Source organism: Gallus gallus, chromosome 1 (assembly GCF_016699485.2).
Source record: "Gallus gallus isolate bGalGal1 chromosome 1, bGalGal1.mat.broiler.GRCg7b, whole genome shotgun sequence".
Lineage (NCBI taxonomy): Eukaryota > Metazoa > Chordata > Aves > Galliformes > Phasianidae > Gallus > Gallus gallus.
In genome coordinates this window covers 20,514,574-20,530,704 of record NC_052532.1, presented here as the reverse complement: position 1 = coordinate 20,530,704, position 16,131 = coordinate 20,514,574, and the positions used below count along the sequence as shown (strand labels likewise).

The 16,131-nt window shown below is 39.7% G+C and overlaps 1 protein-coding gene across 8 annotated transcripts; it reads left to right on the top strand.

Annotated features, from left to right (window-relative positions):
- Positions 1 to 65: 65 nt before the first annotated feature.
- Positions 66 to 15,969, top strand: HDAC10 (histone deacetylase 10). 8 transcript variants are annotated; one of them, XM_040650860.2, is made up of 21 exons: positions 66 to 233; positions 510 to 701; positions 1,493 to 1,627; positions 3,716 to 3,812; positions 4,379 to 4,476; positions 4,555 to 4,659; positions 4,870 to 4,938; positions 5,547 to 5,673; positions 6,151 to 6,216; positions 6,570 to 6,629; positions 7,020 to 7,109; positions 8,319 to 8,425; positions 8,661 to 8,728; positions 9,181 to 9,460; positions 10,554 to 10,644; positions 12,188 to 12,273; positions 12,744 to 12,797; positions 13,337 to 13,421; positions 13,912 to 14,097; positions 14,559 to 14,718; positions 15,389 to 15,969. In XM_040650860.2, the coding sequence occupies exons 2-21, from the start codon at positions 637 to 639 to the stop codon at positions 15,403 to 15,405; spliced, it is 2,046 nt and encodes a 681-aa protein (XP_040506794.1). In that variant the 5' UTR covers positions 66 to 233; positions 510 to 636; the 3' UTR covers positions 15,406 to 15,969. The 8 variants fall into 8 exon arrangements, 7 of the variants coding, with proteins under 7 accessions (XP_040506794.1, XP_040506803.1, XP_040506811.1 ...); XM_040650869.2 differs by having other exon boundaries at positions 66 to 382; XR_005841230.2 differs by lacking the exon at positions 15,389 to 15,969 and having other exon boundaries at positions 13,967 to 14,097.
- Positions 15,970 to 16,131: the final 162 nt, after the last annotated feature.

Below are 16,131 nucleotides of genomic sequence, written 5' to 3'. Positions count from 1 at the left end.
GGGGCTGTGGGCGTTCCGTTGGACATGTCACAGCCCCGCCCGCTCCCGCCATCCCGCCCCGTGCTGCAGGCGGGCGGCGCTGCGTCCTCCATCGGCGGTGCGGCTGAGGCGCTGCTCAGGCGATCTGTGTGGGGAGCGCGGCGTCCGTGCGGCGGGGCCGGCTGTGCTGCGGTGTGTTGTGCTGTGCGGGGTCGCTGAGCGCGAGCTCTCTCACATATCTGTCTCAGCCTGGGGTGAGTACCCCTACGCGCTTGCTGGCCCAGGGTTCGCCCCGGCCTGGCCTCGGGGCCCTTATCCGCGGCCGCAGGGACTGGGGGAGCTCCTGTACCCCCTCTTCTGCACCGCACGTCCCTCGGGTCCCGCTGAGGTCTGGAGCGTTCAGGTAACCGGGAATCCAGCCTGTGCGGATCCAGCTTCCTGGGCTGTGTCCGCAGTTCGTGCCCTGTGGCCTCACTAACAAGCCTCTGGGGGCTTCTCCTAAACGTTCTTTGTTTCCACTTTGTACTTAGAAAAGTGCGAGATCCTCCTGCAGGCTGACGCCCTGCATACATACGTTCTCACTGGCTGTTTTATTGTACGTCTGCTCCGTACCTGAGATACGCACCGAGGGACTCCTGCTTTGTTCTGTCTGTAGCGATGGCTTCAGGAACAGCCCTGATTTACGACGAGGCAATGACCAGGCATAAGCTGCTTTGGAATGAGTAAGTCAGTAACGTCCTGTCCTTTTTATGAATAGGTTCTCATCAAGAAAGTACCAAGTAAAAGTCTCTTCTGTAAATGTGATATGGAGTGTGCAGTGACAGATAACCTGGTAACTTTCCTACTAAACTTCTCGAAAAACTTTTGTTGCTAATGTGTATCTAGATACCCTAATGCTAATCTGAAGCTGGATCAGAGAAGCTGAGGCCTTGCAGTCCGGTAGGCCTTAGTAAGGGGATTAGTTCTCTACACTGCAGTTTAAGCTAACTAAATTGCTTATAAAACTGAAGAATCACTGACATTGGAAAATTATATGGATTTACTTTCTCAGCTGAAACCCTTCAATTAAGTTCAGTTAGAAACTGATACGTACAGCTGGCTCATGCTTATATAAATTAGACCAGTACCTTTGTTGTGCTTGAAATGAAGTCCACCACTGTCCTGTCAAATCCTCTTCTCTGCTGATCTTCCCTGTAAGATCTTCACTTTTAATCTCAGTGTCTCCGTGTCCATGGTAATCATTGCTGCTTTAAGTGGTGAGAGAAGAAGCAAAAAATAATGTTGTTTTGTTTATTTCTGTGCAAGAGCCATAGATTTAATTTTGCTTACAGATTTTGTAATCGTTTGGCTCAATTCTAAACTGAAAAGTATTCAAAGAATTTTCTTATTTTTTTACTCTCACACATCCCTCTGAGGATATTGAATCTTTACTTATAGTGCATAGTAGTCGTTATTTTTACTTGAAAGCTGTGCTGATGTATATTGTAGTAATATGAATATCCCTTATTTTCAGTCCTATTTGTGATATTGAAGTGCCAGAAAGACTGTCAGCCTCCTATGAGCAGCTTCAGTGTTACCATCTCGTGGAAAGATGTGTCCCTGTGCCTGCGAGAGAAGGAAGCGAGGAGGAAATCCTCTTAGTTCACAGGTCTGAAATTTATTTTCATTGCCATTCAGTTTAATCCAATGAAATAACAGGTGTCGTACCTCCCGAGCATGTTTTGCACCACTTAAAAATGCCTGGTCCTAAGCTCAATAACTTCCAGTAATTTCAGTGGAAAATGTGTCAGGCTGAAACTTGTACAAGTAATGTTGAGTATGCTATAGGTGCTGAAGTATGAATGAATTTGCTGTTCCACTGAATCCCCATTTCCACTCTTTGGATTCTTGAACAATGATTGCTGATTTGAATACAGTATTAAATGTAAGTTTCTAATTAAAAAATGTGGTAAAACTGGTAACCACCACTTTCTCCCAAACATCTTTGAGACAGAGTGAACCAACAAAAAAGCTCTGTAGCTGAGTCTCTGGGGGAGTTCAGAGGATGAGCATCTTGCCTCTTCTGAACTCATGGCACTGAAGTTTGCTCTGGTACTTGTCGCCTTGGCATGATAGCTCTGCAGCCAACATGCATGTTGGTTGTGTGCTCATTTTCCCTTGAAGCAGCGAAGTCTTTCTCTGAAGGACAAGTGGAGCTGGGAACAAAGCATGATGGCAGAGCAGAGGCAGGGTCTGCATAGGCAAGGGCACAATCCCACAGTCCCCAAGGGAAGTGGACAGTACAGATCTGATGTTAACCAAATTCAGCCGAGAGTTTAGAGTGCTTGACAAGTCTGCAGTGACATGGCAGATGTGAAGTTGAGTTTGAACATTATTCCACAGGTCAGGGTGGAGGCCCATGTCAGTGGAGTTTGTTGCTGGATGCAGAGATGGCTATACAACATAACTAAAATGTATCCAGGGTGAGAGCTTTACCTCTAAAGCAGCTCCCAAGTGAAGGGTGGGAAGGCTTTGCTGAGGCTTCTTAGCAGAGTTGTTTAGAGGAACTTCCACCACGGTTCCATCTAGCTTGCTTCCTCAATACCATCAGCTGCACTGTCTTTAAATATGCTCTGAACCCAGCAGCAGAACCCAGGAAGCAAAAGGTTGCACATGGGTGCCCTGATGCTTGGATGAGGACAATAGCTTGATTCTGAGTAGTGCTTAGATTTTCAGGTTCCAGAGCAGTATTCTTCCTCAAAATGTTCTAGTTAGAATGCAGTCAGCTCTGTGTACTAATATAATTTATATTTGCAGTAAGTACATTGCTGACCAGGTTCTGAAGAGACTTGATAACAAATCTCAGTTGAGTTGTCCCTTCTAGATGGCTTGGGACAAATACACTAAGGTCTTGCCTTTGTTTCCAAATGTAGGGTAGAGATAATAGATCTCTTTCTTTCCTAAAGCACTTTCATATAGAAACAAGTGCATAACTCCTACAAAAATGTTTGGATTCACCATTAGGTAAGAGGCTGCTGTGGAAGTCAAACTAGTAATTACACAGTCATTGAGCTTCGTACAATTTTATTCTTGATAGCTTAGATCACTGCTTAGGATTCCAGCAAGAGGAATACATACATGATCGTTGTATCCTGTGTTAGGATGCAGATAGGAGGGTAGATGCCATCAACCTTAATTTCCATCTCAGCATCCAGAGGCAAGATAGCAGTGACAAAGAATTGGTGGAACAGTGTTTCTAGTGCCTAAGTACTTGTTGTGCTCTTTAAACCAATGAGAAGAGGGAGTTAGTACACACGTGGTAAGGAATTCAATCAAATACCTGTTTTCCATACAACAAGGGAGGGCTAGACAAATTCTCATTCATAATTCCTATGTTGACAGCTGTCAGATCCTAATTTAGTTCTTGTTGGAATGATACCTGTCTGTAGCATGGACTGCAGAATAGATTGTAGCACATTGAAAAAACAGCCTTTTGGTGATGGCAAGACCTCTGGAAAAGGGGAGAAGCATGTCATCATGTTCTTAGGATATCCAAGAATCCTTAATTTCATAGCACTCCATTGCTTCACTGTATCCTGCAACCAGCATCCCAGAGTAGGTGCTGGCCTTGTGAGGTCTCGCAGATAACCTCTTTTAATGTATGTTCTGTTACCTTTTGTTACATTTAAATTGTATTTAAAAACTGTAAGTCTGCTTGCTTAGTTAAGTGTTGTGTTAATCTCTCTCTCCTCTGCAGTTCAGAACACTTGGAGGCTGCAAAAAGCACACAGACAATGAATGAAGAGGAACTGAAAAGAATCTCTGGGAATTATGATTCTTTTTTCTTTCATCCGGTGTGTAAGTTAAACTGCTTCCTGTAGTGGGAGTTGCAGGTATTTGTATTATTGCATCTGTGTGATGGTTTTCTAAGTAGGGGAATGCTGATAATAATTTATTTTGCTATCTAAATATTCTTGCATGTGTTTATGGCATTCTGTTGATCCGTTTCCATTTTAGAGCTATGCTGTAATTTAAATTGATAAGTGTTCTTTTATCTATTCTGTAATTATATCATGCCAGTATACAATACCACTCCAATTTTAATTTTGCTTTTGTTACTGTAAGGTTTTGTTCCTTATTTTCAGAGATGCCAGTAGAACCAGTCAGTTCAATATGTTCATCTCTTATTTCTTACCTCCCTCAGAGAGAACATCCTTACAAAGGATGTGATGATTACAGGTAAACCTCATAGAGAGCGCAGTGGCTTTTCTGTTGTAAAATTATGCTTTTAACTAACTGCATACAGCTTTGTTAGGATAGACTTATGTCAATTTCACATTGGGTTGCAAAGCACATTATGCATGCTGTCTCTAAAACTAGCTGATGAATGATTAATAATAAGGATGAAATTCTTTTTCAGAACACTTACCACTGTGCCAGGCTAGCTGTAGGAGCAGCTTTGCAACTAGTGGACTCTGTGATGTCAGGAAAAGTATGCAATGGAATGGCATTAGTAAGGTGAGAAAATGTGAGAACGTCTTCACTTCTCACCAAAATTTCCTTTGTTGTGGGTAATGACGTAAAGCTTTGTTTTAGACCTCCAGGTCACCACAGTCAGAGAAACGCAGCCAATGGGTTCTGTTTGTTCAACAACGTCGCTATTGCAGCAGAATATGCCAAACTGAAATATGGTCTACAGAGGTAAGAGTGTGGTTGACTGTAGAGACGCTTTTCACATGCAAGAGTGACATTACATTATCATTTGACATGGTACCATTCTAGAATAAAGTCCAGGGCCTCCTGGGTGTCATATACCTTTTTGGGCCAGAAAATCTTCATTCATCTGCACTTCCTTTAGATCTGTATGCCATGGTTCCTCCGCTGAATGTTTTATTTTGCTTTTCTATGCAGAATCCTAATTGTTGACTGGGATGTGCACCATGGGCAAGGAACTCAATATATATTTGAAGAAGATCCAAGGTTTGAAGGATGTTTTTGTTAGCTAGCTAAATACTGCGTGCTTCTGTAGGGAATAAGATTTTTTTATACTCCTAAAACTAGAATCTTACAAAATACAAAATGTTCTTGCTATTTTAGTGACTGTTGTTTTTTTTTACCTGTTATCAAGGGGAAAAAATCTAACGAGAAGAAACACATAGATTTATTTTACAATAAAGAATAACAAACAAAATGAGCCATGTGACTTTTAAAAAGATTATCCGTAATAAGATCCCTCTCTACCAGGATTTAGGTAATATCTCTGTTCTTTCTCTTCAGGAATCTCTCAGTTCAAGTGCTAGTTAGATAAAATACATCAGCTTTATGCTGTTTTCTGAAAAGCCATGGCATTGGGTTCTAGAAACAAGTCTTCTCTTCCATTAATATCCTGTCTTTCATCTGAAGGGAGTGTATATAAGACATTTTTTAGGTTTTTTTAATTAAAAAAAACTGGCCTGTATTCCAAAGCTGTTGAGAGAACTAGGGGGGAAAGGATAATTATATTTTCATGCTTTCACTGTATATGATAGAGTTTATAAGGTCAGTTCTTGAGCCTTTTTATCAAGCTGGATTTTTCTTGCATCTTTCAGTGTTTTGTATTTTTCCTGGCATCGCTATGAGCATCAGGAATTCTGGCCATCGCTCAAAGAATCTGATTATGATGCTGTGGGTTTGGGAAAAGGAAAAGGTTTTAATATAAATTTGCCGTGGAATAAGGTAAATGTTATTTACAGCGCAAGAAAGTAAGTGCAATAGCTTTATTTCTCATGCATTAGATAATGCTTTTGGAATGTGTGCTGCTTTCCTGCTTGGCAGATGTTATAGCATAGTGTATCTTATTCCTGTCAGTGAAATGTCTTCTAAGAAATAAGGCTCAGAATGTCATGTTTCTTTGTTTTAAGAGAGAAGACGATGCATGCATATTGGTTTTTCTTCAGTATCTTGCCTAGCCATCATATCTGAGAGTGCTTCAGCAGATGGTTACATCCATCCTTGTTCAGCAGAGAATCGAATGCTTAAGACTCAAAACAATGGATATTTGTATATAGCTTTTTTACAGAGGAGTTTTAGCTGATCTTACGAGGCTGCCTTGTCTTTAACTTTTGGTATTACCTTTCCTTATGTCTGGAAGAACCTTAGGAAAAGCTATTGCTTCAACAGGAAGATCTGACTTGTATTTCTCACATTTTGCAGGTTGGAATGGGAAATTCAGATTATCTTGCTGCATTTTTTCATGTGTTGCTTCCAGTAGCTTTTGAGGTACTTTTTTCACTGCATTGTTTTGTGAATAGCAAAATCAAGGACTATTTCTTAAGTACCATTAAGTAGCAAAGAAATTTGCTACTTGAAAGTAGCACATTTAACACAATTTCTGCTGATGTAAACGATGTGCTGATTGACGCATTACTATTTATGCAATGTTAGCTTTCAAATAACCAGTACAAAACTCTACAACTTTCCCATCAGGGATAATATTATAAATACAATCTTATTATTTAATTCAAGGAGAGTCTTTATTTGTGTTTATGTTCTGGCTGAAATAATAGCTGAGTATGGTACAGTTGAAATTGAACGCAAAAGAATGTGCTACGTTTCTTTCTGTTTTATAACAGTTTGATCCTGAACTGGTTCTTGTCTCCTCTGGGTATGATTCAGGAATTGGAGACCCTGAGGTAAGTAACTTTTTGTGGTTTGTGTTGTCAGTCATAAATGCTTTTGTAGAATATTCCTACATCTTAAATGTCCATTGATTGCTGTGTGAAATTCACTCTCACCAAGCTAAAAATATACGTTTGAGTCTTTACGCTGACCCAGCTCAATAAATAGCACACGACATGTAAAGATAGGTTGTGTGGTAGCCACAACTCCTGCATCATCTTTTTGCACCTTCCTCTAAAGCAGTTGGTTCAGCATTTTGTTAGATACAGCTAGAGGCAAGCGGTCCTTTATGCTGAGGCTGAGTCCAGTCTCATTTGTTTCAGATCATCTGTCTATTTATTTATTTTTCTCACCAGTGTTTTTGAGTCAACATTTCATCTCTTAACAGTTTTTCTTTAATTTAGGGTCAGATGAATGCCACTCCTGAAGTCTTTGCCCACCTTACTCATTTCCTGATGCAGTTAGCTCATGGGAAGCTGTGTGTCATCCTGGAGGTAAATACTTCTGGAGCTTAACAAAATACCTTCTTTTTATATCTCTTCTTAGAATCAGTAATACAAAAAAGACTAAAATTTGGCAGTGCTCTTACACATGAAAAGAAATGTGTGCCTTGATTATTATTAATTATTGAATTTAAAATGTTGGAAGAGAGGAGCGTGTGCTTATCTTTCCAAAAACACAGCCTCCACTGTTGCGTTCAATTCTTGTGCACAGTGACTACAGAATGCTGCTCTGGACAGTCCCCACTTCATTGAAACTTATATAGTGAATAAACCACATTACCAGCGTTCTGCAATTTTGTCTTATTCCTGAAGAATTTTTAAAACCTTTAGCATAAATGCAGTCTAAGTTGGTTATAGAGCCTGTGCTGCATTCCCTTCCTGGGAGCTTTTTTGTTTGTTTTTAGTGGAAACATCTAAAAAGATCTTTAAGAGGTCTTTTTAAAAACAATTTTTTCCTCCTTTTGAAGTCAATATGTCAACTCCTCTTCTGCATGTTGGAGAAACGATCATTTTACAGGTAGATAAGTTTGTGAATCCTCCCAGCATGATCCCAAACAAATGAATTGCTTAGAAATTGATTCACTTGACCTCTGCTTTGCTTGAACTCTTTTTCCATCACCATTTCTGTAGCAGGTTATTGTAGATACTGCCATCTGCTAGCTGAAGTGCAAATAATCATCTCCTCGTGATACAGATGATGTGACTGCTCCATGAATGGAATGCAGGAACAAGGCTGCTGAATTAAAGATGACAGACTTAAATCTATCTTTATTTCTCTTCCAACTCTTGCCAAAATTATCAGGAGTCAGGTTGTGGGAGATTTCCATTGTACAGATATTTTAGAGGACAGTGGTAATATTTACCTTCTAAAGAATCTTCCACAAGAATTGTTGAAGGTGGAATGCCATGGGAAGGGAGTGGAAAAAGTATGCATTTCTAGAGGTCTCAGGGCAAAGTCATGACTGATTTGCAAAATGAATTGAACCATGATCAAGTGAATTGAGTTGTCACTTGCCATTGAACTTCAGCAGGTAGCCCCTAACTTAATAATTTTCTATATGAAACATTGACTTAGATGTGTTTGCATATAATCTTTCATTTCTGTAAATTCAGAGATCTTCAGCTTGATTTATTTCCCAAGATGACTTTCATACTTCATGTGTATTGGTCCCTTACATGGAATGAAATACTTTCTTCTAGGGTGGGTACCATTTGAAGTCCTTGTCTGAATCAGTCTGCATGACTGTAAAAACTTTGCTAAGAGATCCTCTGCCTCAGGTAACTGGAGAAATGGCACCTTGCCTAAGGTAAGCATAGGAATAATTCTAGAAAAACCTATGTATTAAGAAAAGATATAGAGATATGCGTGCTTTGAACGCTGTTCCTGCCAAGGTTTTAATGTGGTACTTTGTAATATATTTTCTACTTTCAGACACTTCTCATGTGATTTTATTTTATTACTGGTGTTGTTTTTCCCATTGAGGTAAATTGTTCCCTGTTCTTTCATCAGTACTGATACTGTTAATCCTGTTTCTTTCATAGTGCTATTGAATCTATTCAAAATGTGAGAGCAGCACATAAACCCTATTGGAAATGGTTGACATATGAAGGTAATTAAATGTGATTGGTAAAAGGATTCATATAGGAATTCAAAATTAAGATTATTTCCCCTCATTTAAAATAATTGAACTACCAGTTATTCATCAAATGATTGCTGGAGTACTATGAGGCTTCTTTCAGGGCCAAGTCTTGAGCTGGTCTGAAAAAAAGTACTGTTAACTTCTAGAGCTGACAGATATCATGCTAAAAAGTAGTGCTTTGATATCTTCATCTGCTGTGTGAGGAAAAAATGGACAGAAGTTTTATTATCACTCACAAACTTTCTCTAGATTAAAACAGTTGTAGCACCACTGAAAAATATCTGTGGCAAAATTTATTGTAGACAATGCATGGAAACAAATATAAACACTGTGAATGCAGGTATACTTTGTTTTGCAAATAAATGTAACTAAATATGAGCGTACTGCTCAAACATTAATACACGTGAAACTCTTTTTTCCAGACACATCATTTTTGCACAATTTGAGCACCAGATCAGACTTACCAAAGACTGCTGATACAAATCCCTGTGCAGATGATGAAGCTAAGATAACGGACAGCAACGAAACTGACAAAATAGAAAGATTTTTGGAATTGCACATGAAAAATGTTATATTTCCAGTTCCTCCCATCAGAACAGCAACAACAGCTGAGTTGAAAGCTTCAGCGCACCTGAACACCTTCCCAGTACACCTTCATGTTGTGAAGGAAATGGACAAAAATGAAATAGAAGCTCTTGTCAGGTTGGCCATATTTAATTAATTTTCAACTTAATTGTAAGGATGAGAGGTCTTGGAACAAGCTATAATCTCATTCTTTCTCTGCCATTGTCTCTGTGGCATCAGTCTACTCAATCATAGGCAAAATTACTACTTCTGAAAAATTAAGGCATTAATGTTAGTTGTCATTCGTATCCTTAAAGTCATAGAATGATAGAGTGGCCTGGGTTGAAAAGGACCACAATGATCATCTAGTTTCAACCCCCTGCTATGTGCAGGGTCGGCCAACCACCAGACCAGGCTGCCCAGAGCCACATCCAGCCTGGCCTTGAATGCCTGCAGGGATGGGGCATCCACAACCTCCTTGGGCAACCTGTTCCAGTGCATCACCACCCTCTGAATGAAAAACTTCCTCCTAATATCTTACTTAAATCTCCCCTGTCTCAGTTTGAAACCATTCCCCCATGTCATATCACTATCTACTCTCGTAAACAGTTGTTTCCCCTCCTGTTTACGTGCTCCCTTCAAATATTGGAAGGCAACAACAAGGTCTCCCTGGAGCCTTCTCTTCTCCACACTAAAAATGCCCAGTTCCCTCAACCTTTCTTCATAGGAGAGCTGCTCCAGCCCTCTGATCATCTTAGCGGCCCTCCTCTGGACTCCTTTATATAAATAATCAGAATATTTTTAGAGAAAATCATTTCAAGAGAGATAGGACAGTCAGTGAAAATGTGTTAATTTAGAAGGAGGTTGTTAAGAAAATGCCTTTAAGACCTGTGTGAGCTTTTACCTGGAAAAAAATACCTGACTGGTATTACAATTTCAAAAACTCAACTTTCTAAATTAGAAGGTCTCATTTTGACAGAACTTTATTTCCTGAATATCATCAGGCATATTTTGTTTTCTAGTGCAAATAGAAACACGTTTAGAGAGCTCACAGCTGTTAGACAGGAGTGTTGTCATCTTCCTGCTGAAGCTAGGTCTTTGAGAATGAATGTGTAGTATTTATAGAAAATGTATTCCTGTTGGTACTAACTGCAAAATTCCATTATCAGGATCCTCTCCAAAAGTGCAATCATATCTAACCTAGTTTTGCTTTGTGTGATTCATTTTACAGTGATTTTCATGCAGACCTTGTGAAAACAAACAAAACTTTGCTCTCTCTGCGCAGTACATTGACCATCCTAGATAAAATACTTAAGAAAGAGGTAAAGAGAATGTTGTTAAATTGTTTAATTGGGGGTATGGGGGTTGCCTTCTTGATTTCTGCTTCTACTACACTGTGATCTGTATATTAGTTACTGTGTAGTTCATAACCCCACTGACCTCAACTAGTCTGTGCTTAGGTAACAAGAGTGGATATGAGATGAGAAAGCATTTTAGGAGTAGTTAACCTCAAGACACCTTTCTAATTATTATTGGGCAAGACATTATTCTGCTTTTCTGCACTCACAGCTCATAAGGCCTTGCTCTCAAACATAAGGATGAACCAGATATTCATTCTTCCAGTTGCTGTGGACATCAGAATGTGTATCAAGCACCAGTGAGCAGCACGGAGTCTGAGAAATATTTAAACTTTTGCAGGGAGTTTTGCATGGAGACCTCGGGAGAGTTATCTTTTGCACTACCCTTTGTTAAAAGATAGCATAGTATGCTAAGCTGTACTCTCTATCATTATCTGTACAGTAATTTATGTAGTCATTTGTTTCCCTGACCTTTCATCCTAATTGCTTTCGTAGAGCAGTTTAAAACACCGCTGTGCCCCATGATTCCAAAGAACCCTTCCAGTTCAGTATTTTGATCCTTGCACAGTCAGGAATGAAGATGAGGCAGACTTAGAGGTTGCAAGATTGTATTTATGTATTGAAATTTTGAAAAACAGAGAAAAACAACAAGCAAGCTAAAAATAAAATGCCAAATTTATATTATGCAAACAGTCTCATCTGTTAAATCATTCTCTCTTTGAATAAAAAGCTCTCTTTTAAAGTATGAAGCCAGTGAGGATTAATAACTGTCAGAATGGCCTCTTTCTTGTAATTGTCTTCCTGCTGTTGGCAGGCATGGCTGTAGATTTTGGGAACAAATTTCTATTGTTATAGACTGCATGTACCTCTAGGAGAGCCTGTAAATAGATTAGATAAACTACTGGCAAAAGGAAATAGCATCTGCAACTAGTGACTGTTTGAGATTATATTGAGGCTGTGCTGACATTTCGTGTTCACAGTTAGAGGAGAACTGAGGAGGAAGAGCACACATTGTCTTCTTGCTTATGTTCCCTTATGTTTCGTGTGGAGTTCAAAGCACTGTGCAACACAAACCAACACTTAAATGTTTTCCAGAAAGTAATGGCTTGCTTAGGTTAAAGATAGAGTCAGAATTTGGGGACAGCTTCCTTTTCATAGTGTCTGTCTTTCCAGGGTGTTTTGCCTTCTGGCACACTGAGTGTGTCCAATCTGCAGACTACTGAGAGAACCACTAAAGATGACCTTTACCTACATAATCTACTTTTACAGTTGACTTTCAATACAGGACCACACATTTGAAATAATACGGCAGCTTTTGGTATAATAATCAAACACGACCTCTGTGTTGTAAATGAATTAATAACATCTTAATCTGAGGATCTCTTCCCTGCAGCTGTGGCTTTGTTTGAATGATACATAAGTAAAAAACCAATTGGTACAAATAAGAAATGGCACAGTCTTGTGCAGCACTAATTACTTCTGAATAAAAAATATATATCTTTTGTAGGTGTGCAATGGAATTGCAGAATCACCTGCAGCTTCTGCTTCTGTTGCTGTTGCACTGAGACATCCTCTTTGTTTTGGGCTTCAAAGGTGAGTTTTTATCTTTTGCATTTGGTAGTCAAAATGTAAAAATAAGATGAAAGTGGATAAAATATGTCAGGTTGCCTTTGAAAGGCTTCATTTTAAAACAAATGTGCATAGCTTTTTCAATATGCAGTAAAGACAGTATTGTATGTGAGAAAATCCTTTTGCCTTACCGAAGGCAGAGCACCCATAGGGATCAATGCTGTACAAGCTTAGGTTTTCTGTGCCAGGTTTTGGCTGCCTTTGCCCTAAGGGCATTTTCTTGGCTTAGTTTCCCCAGGAGCAGTGGGAGAAGAGAGTTCCCTTGAGCTATCATAAATCTCTTTATACTTCTGACGGCCCAAGTTCAGAGAGGTGTATATTCTTTTTTATTTATTTAATCTACATGCAAACTCTTTAAACAAGTTGCACTAATTGCAAATAATTGCTTGCAAATACAAATGAATGTATACGTGATTTTCCTTTGTGTTCTACAGAGTGCTTTGCATCTTTGTTGGAGACATGCATATCATTCCGAACACGGAAGATGGGTGAGGCTTCTTTTTAATTTAGGAAATCAAATCCCAGGGATGATAAATGTTCCTAAGAGCCCATATGTATGATGAAATCTGCACTGAGAAATCAGTCTTGAATTGATTCTTTCACTGAGTTTAACCTGAAACAAAATACAGAGCAAGCCAAAATGTATTTCTAAAAACAACCTTCTAAATTCTGCCTTGGTAGTTTAGTGGTTGGTTTGAAATATAATCCTTCTATATCAATTTAGATTTGGAATATTACTGAAAACGTAAGATTGAAAATACAATGTTGAAAATACAAAATAATAAAGAAGGCAATTATTTAAAAGGGAATTTTAAAATAGGTAAGACGAGATAGGGAAGAAAGTATACATTATACTGAAATCATGGATCATAGAATCATAGAATGGCCTGGGTTGAAAAGGACCACAGTGATCATTGAGTTTCAACCCCCCTGCTATGTGCAGGGATGCCTCCACTAGACCAGGGCACAACTTTTTGTCTCATTGGAAGTTGTTGGTGAAATACTCAGATGTGGGTTTCAATTACAGAAAAATACTTGTCATACATATTTGCAAGGAAGAACAGACTGGAAAGAGCAGCTCTAAACACTATATTGTGCTAAACTGGAAAGAGGTAAGGTGCACCTTGTGAAGACAACCTAAGATAAAAAGTTTTTTTTCTTATTGGAATGAATAGAATACATGTACAAATTCGTAAGATGTCACTGAGGATTACACCTCTCACTGCAATTGGGACTTTAAAAGAAGTTTCTTTCTTTGCCCTTTCAATAGTGCAGCTCCTTCGTAGACCTTTAGTGTGAATTAGAGTGCATAGTTTGAGTAAGCCTGCAGTGACTATTGTATTTTACGTTAAAGAAAGCAGAGTTGCAATGCAGAGATGCTAAGGAAAATATGAATAACCAGTGTTGAACAAAGCAGCATTTGTAATATAAAAACTGCTGTGAATAATAGATCAGCGTTGTGTTTCTGAGGTCAACAAAAAGCTTTTTGAATCACACATTATGTTGGGCTTGGGGTTTTTTTTGCCTTTTTTTTTTCCAGTCCTACCTATGAGCATTTTCAGCTTTATGTTTGTTCTAAATTGCTTTTCACTGCTGTTAAAGGATGCTGACGGGAATGACTTCTTTTCTGCTGTACTTGGATTCATTCTTCCTGTAGCATACAGTTACCAACCCAACTTGATAGTAATAGCTGTTGGACCAAACAGGAGCCTTGGAATAAGTGGGATTTCACTTCTTTTTGGTTTGCTACAAGGCCTAGCAGAATCTCGAATTCTTGCAGTGATTGAGGTAAGAAGTGGTGCTACCCCATGATACCTCAGGTGACCTGGGACAGAACCCAATTCAAGCAACAGCATGTTGGGTGTGAACTGCTCTGAGCTGCTGTATTCTGACTGTGTTTATTATATTGCCTGTGGAACCTCTGAGTTGTTGACGTAAATAGCCCAAGTTTCTGTCTGGCCTGAGAACAAAAGCAGACAGACAAATATTGAGCTGTAGGCAGCATGCATGATTGAGAAGCTAAGGCATGAATGCAAGGCCTGAGCTAATGGTTATGTTTATGCACAGCAGGTGATGATCTGACAATTTGCCTCCGTTGTGCAACTGGCTTTGCTTTCCATATGGAATGTGCAGCTTAGAGCTGTGTCCTGGCTAAAGATATTTTATGACCTCTTTCCATCTAACGTGATTGAAAGCAGCCCACTGTTCTGTTTTTTGTACAACTCTAGATCTTTTTTCTTCTTATTTAGGATACAGACATAAATCTAATGCAAAGTGTAGCCAAAACACTTGCAGGTGCTTCTGTGCCCCACTTTGGAGTTCACGTGCCTCCTACCCAAGAAAAAGTAAATCAAATAAAAATGTTAAGGAACCAGCTTCAGCAGGACTGGAAAATGCTTCAATGCTCAGGTAAGTAATCTCTAGTTCTTATTAACACATATGTTCTTAGAAAGATGATAAAATACAACTGGATTCTCCAAGTCAGTGGGACATGGAAGTCAGTGGGAGCACACTGATGTAACGTGAGCAGCATGAAACTTGCATGCCTTTGATTCTGCCCCTCGAGCCTGAAAGCACTGCATTTCATAGCACAGTGTACCCATAGCACCTCAGAACTCTGAGTATCATTGCTCCAAAAATGTATATTATTTATGCTGAAATAAAGCTACCATAATACTACACGTTTAAATAATGGTTAATAAGATGTGCACAGGTTCTGACTGCTAATGTGTTCCCTGAAGATGGTGTAGAATGAGGTGGCATTTTAGAATAACGAAAAATAATTTTCCTTAGCTCAGCAGTGGTTGGTTCTGATTAAAGTACATTCACACGTAGTTGAAGACCAGGTAAAGGAAATCGGGTTAGGAAGGTATGTGGGCTTTCAAGAGTACCTACTAACAAACAATGTTCTGCTGAATGACCTTTTGTTTTTAAGCAAGATGAACAGAGGTATAAAGGTGGGCATCTCTCTCTGAAAGAAATGCTTTCAGAAGAAGGGGTCAGCATCCAGCTCCCATACTGCTGTTCTTATAGACTTATAGTTTGATTGGTAACTTCATCTTGCTGGTGTTCTTTTCAGTGAACGACGGGATTTGAAGAAATTGACTTCACTTTAAAACCATTTTATGCAGCAGAAGAAAATGGGACGCTTCGTTTTGGGGGAAAAAAAGACGGTTGATGTCTAAACAGAGTAAGAGCCATTTACAGCTGCCTCTTGTTTTTAAACTACTTCGAATAGCCGAGCGTTTCCCAGTAACTCACTGTAAACTGGACTTCCTGAGGCAGCAGCCATACAGTGCCTTGGTTTTCAGCACTCTCCTTTCTGTCCTCGCTTTCAGGCGTGTCACTGTGACTTCAGTAATGTAACCTTCCACTTTCAAACGCTTAAAATTACACGTATCCATTAGACTGCATTCCTCCTGCTGTTGTTAATGGGTGTGTGTGCAGCTGATCCCAGGACCTAAATCGCTCTTCATAGTCCTATTTTTAGGACTGTTTTCGGGCGACTCTGTGTCCGAGGTGTTCTCTCCTGGGGAGGATCCCACTTGTTCTGTTTTGCTGCCCTCAGTAAGCCATGAGATGTAGATTACAGTTATTAAAACATGACCAAGAAGGCAAAACTGTATTTTCAATAAAAAAACTTTGCAAGTACCGTCAGAACTCTGTTTGCAGAACTGCATTTCGGGGCTGGGGACCCCTCTCGTTTCCTCAGCCCCTCACTGGCGGCCGGGCTGAGGAGGGGCGTTGCAGCGCCGATCGCTACCGCCGAGCAGCCGACGCGGGCGCTCGGGGGGCGGCGCTGGCGGAGGGGGCGGTGCAGCA